This window comes from Anneissia japonica, unplaced genomic scaffold (assembly GCF_011630105.1).
Source record: "Anneissia japonica isolate Jap-2015-1 unplaced genomic scaffold, ASM1163010v1 scaffold1203_len951721_cov167, whole genome shotgun sequence".
NCBI lineage: Eukaryota > Metazoa > Echinodermata > Crinoidea > Comatulida > Comatulidae > Anneissia > Anneissia japonica.
In genome coordinates, this window is record NW_022722325.1 from 942,442 (window position 1) to 944,398 (window position 1,957).

At 31.5% G+C, this 1,957-nt stretch overlaps 1 protein-coding gene across 1 annotated transcript in view; it reads right to left on the reverse strand.

Annotated features, from left to right (window-relative positions):
* The window catches only part of LOC117111852, a 12,318-nt gene that overhangs the window by 9,087 nt on the left and 1,274 nt on the right, over positions 1–1,957 (reverse strand). The window contains exons 2-3 of the mRNA XM_033254860.1: positions 1,609–1,758; positions 771–821 (exon numbers count right to left, since the gene is read on the reverse strand). Coding sequence (XP_033110751.1) covers positions 771–821; positions 1,609–1,758 — 201 coding nt within the window. The remainder of the gene's footprint in view (positions 1–770; positions 822–1,608; positions 1,759–1,957) is intronic.

The following is a 1,957-nucleotide window of genomic DNA, read 5'->3' on the forward strand; positions in this document are numbered from 1 at the left end:
TATATCTTTAATCAATTAAACAATGAAATATATTATTTAATTTTAATGATGTAATTACTTATGAATTATATTTTATCAATTATTATTAAACATATTGATTAAAATGTGTATATAACATATTATTGTATTATTTTATATATTAATTATTATTAAATATATTGATTAAAATATGCATATAACATATTATTGTATATCATATGACTCGTTTGCGATTCGATACCGGTAGCTCTCTTAACTAAAATTCCGAATAAATGTTTTATCTGACTCATTTATATATGAACTATGGGAACATGGCCGTATGAAGCAGTTTATATTTTAATATATCAATTATTCAATTATTATAAACATGAAACTACAGTTTAACCCCTCCTTTGGGACATTAAACAAGGGGAAAGTAAATTTTTAACACTACGGCCAGACATCTCGTATTCAGTGGACACTTTTTTTTAATCCCGAAGGTGTCCGCTTAATCCCTTAAAACTGATAGGGACTCTACTGTAGTTCTTTATATATCGTTGCAAATTAGTGTCTAATTTTTATTTTTATTGATATTCTATTTTATAAATTGATATTGATTATAAATACACCTTTGTTTGGTGCTTCGGATGTTTGTTGTGCCATGTGTAACAATAACATTACTGTGTTCAGTAGGTCCATATGGGCATTAGAGAGTTTAAACCATCTTACTGATTTAATACAAAGAACCTTTGAGTGTGTTAAGTTTTTTAGTCACTAAATTGTTTTATCGATAGTATAATTAGATTTCATACCTTGCATTTCAACCTGTTTCTCAGTTAGATTTGTTGTTTCTTCTTCTGAAACTGATAATTAAAACGAGTGTGTGATTCAGGTTAAAGACCGTAGATTATTGTGAGGATAATAACTATGGCAATGATAGTACCGAAGACAATGACTAGGTAATAGGCCTAATGATGATCACAATATTGAAAATAGCTTTACTATGAAGCGCCATGGGCTCTGCTTCCTGTAATAGTCATGGGTGGCGGGGGGGGGGGGGGGGGGGGGGGGGGAACCAGGTCCTCCGTCGGGAAGAAAAATCACAATTCGTCGGGGTAAATAAAAAATGACATGTATATTCTACATATTAGTAGACCACCAAAACCGATTTAATAAGCCTTGAAACACCTAGTGTCATATTTTTCAAGGGGTTTTCAAGGGGGGACCTTGGAACCCCATCGGACAAATCCTGGGGCCACCACCGGTAATAGGACGGTGCTACAAACACACACACACACGTAGACAAATACATAAATAAGTAAATGAATACAAATCAGCATGACAATAAAGGCAGTGATATAAATCCTATTTTATTTTATTCATTCCGGAATATGAGATAAATCAAGGACAGCATACAAATTGACATATGAACGTCGAGAAAAAGCAAAAGTATAAAAACGATGTTAGTGGTAGGATGAGTATCTTCAAATTTGCATTATTACAATATATACAGAATATTACAGAATAACACAAGAATAAAATACATTACAATATGAACCCCCAAAAAATATCTATGATAATTACAATTCATTAAATGAACTACTAAAAAAAATACATAGGCCTACACATAAATAAACGCCATCAACTAACCTGGTTGAGTCTGTACATTAATTACGTTCATTACATTTGCTACTGGGTTGAAAACAGCATTACCGAGATATGATTTATCGGAAAGACTGATACGGTCTTGTTGGCGACCTACGATTGACGGAATATCACAAGTACCCTCAATTACTATGTCTAAGAGATGAAAGAATTTTATCAATGCAAAGTTATATTGTTATTAATAGTATGGAAATAGTATATTTCACAAGTGTCGATTGTAATCCTTAGAGGAATTGAGCTATATCCTGGTACTTCATATTATGTTTGCGTTCAAATACAACAAAAGTGGGTTCAATACGATATATATATATATATATATATATATATATATATA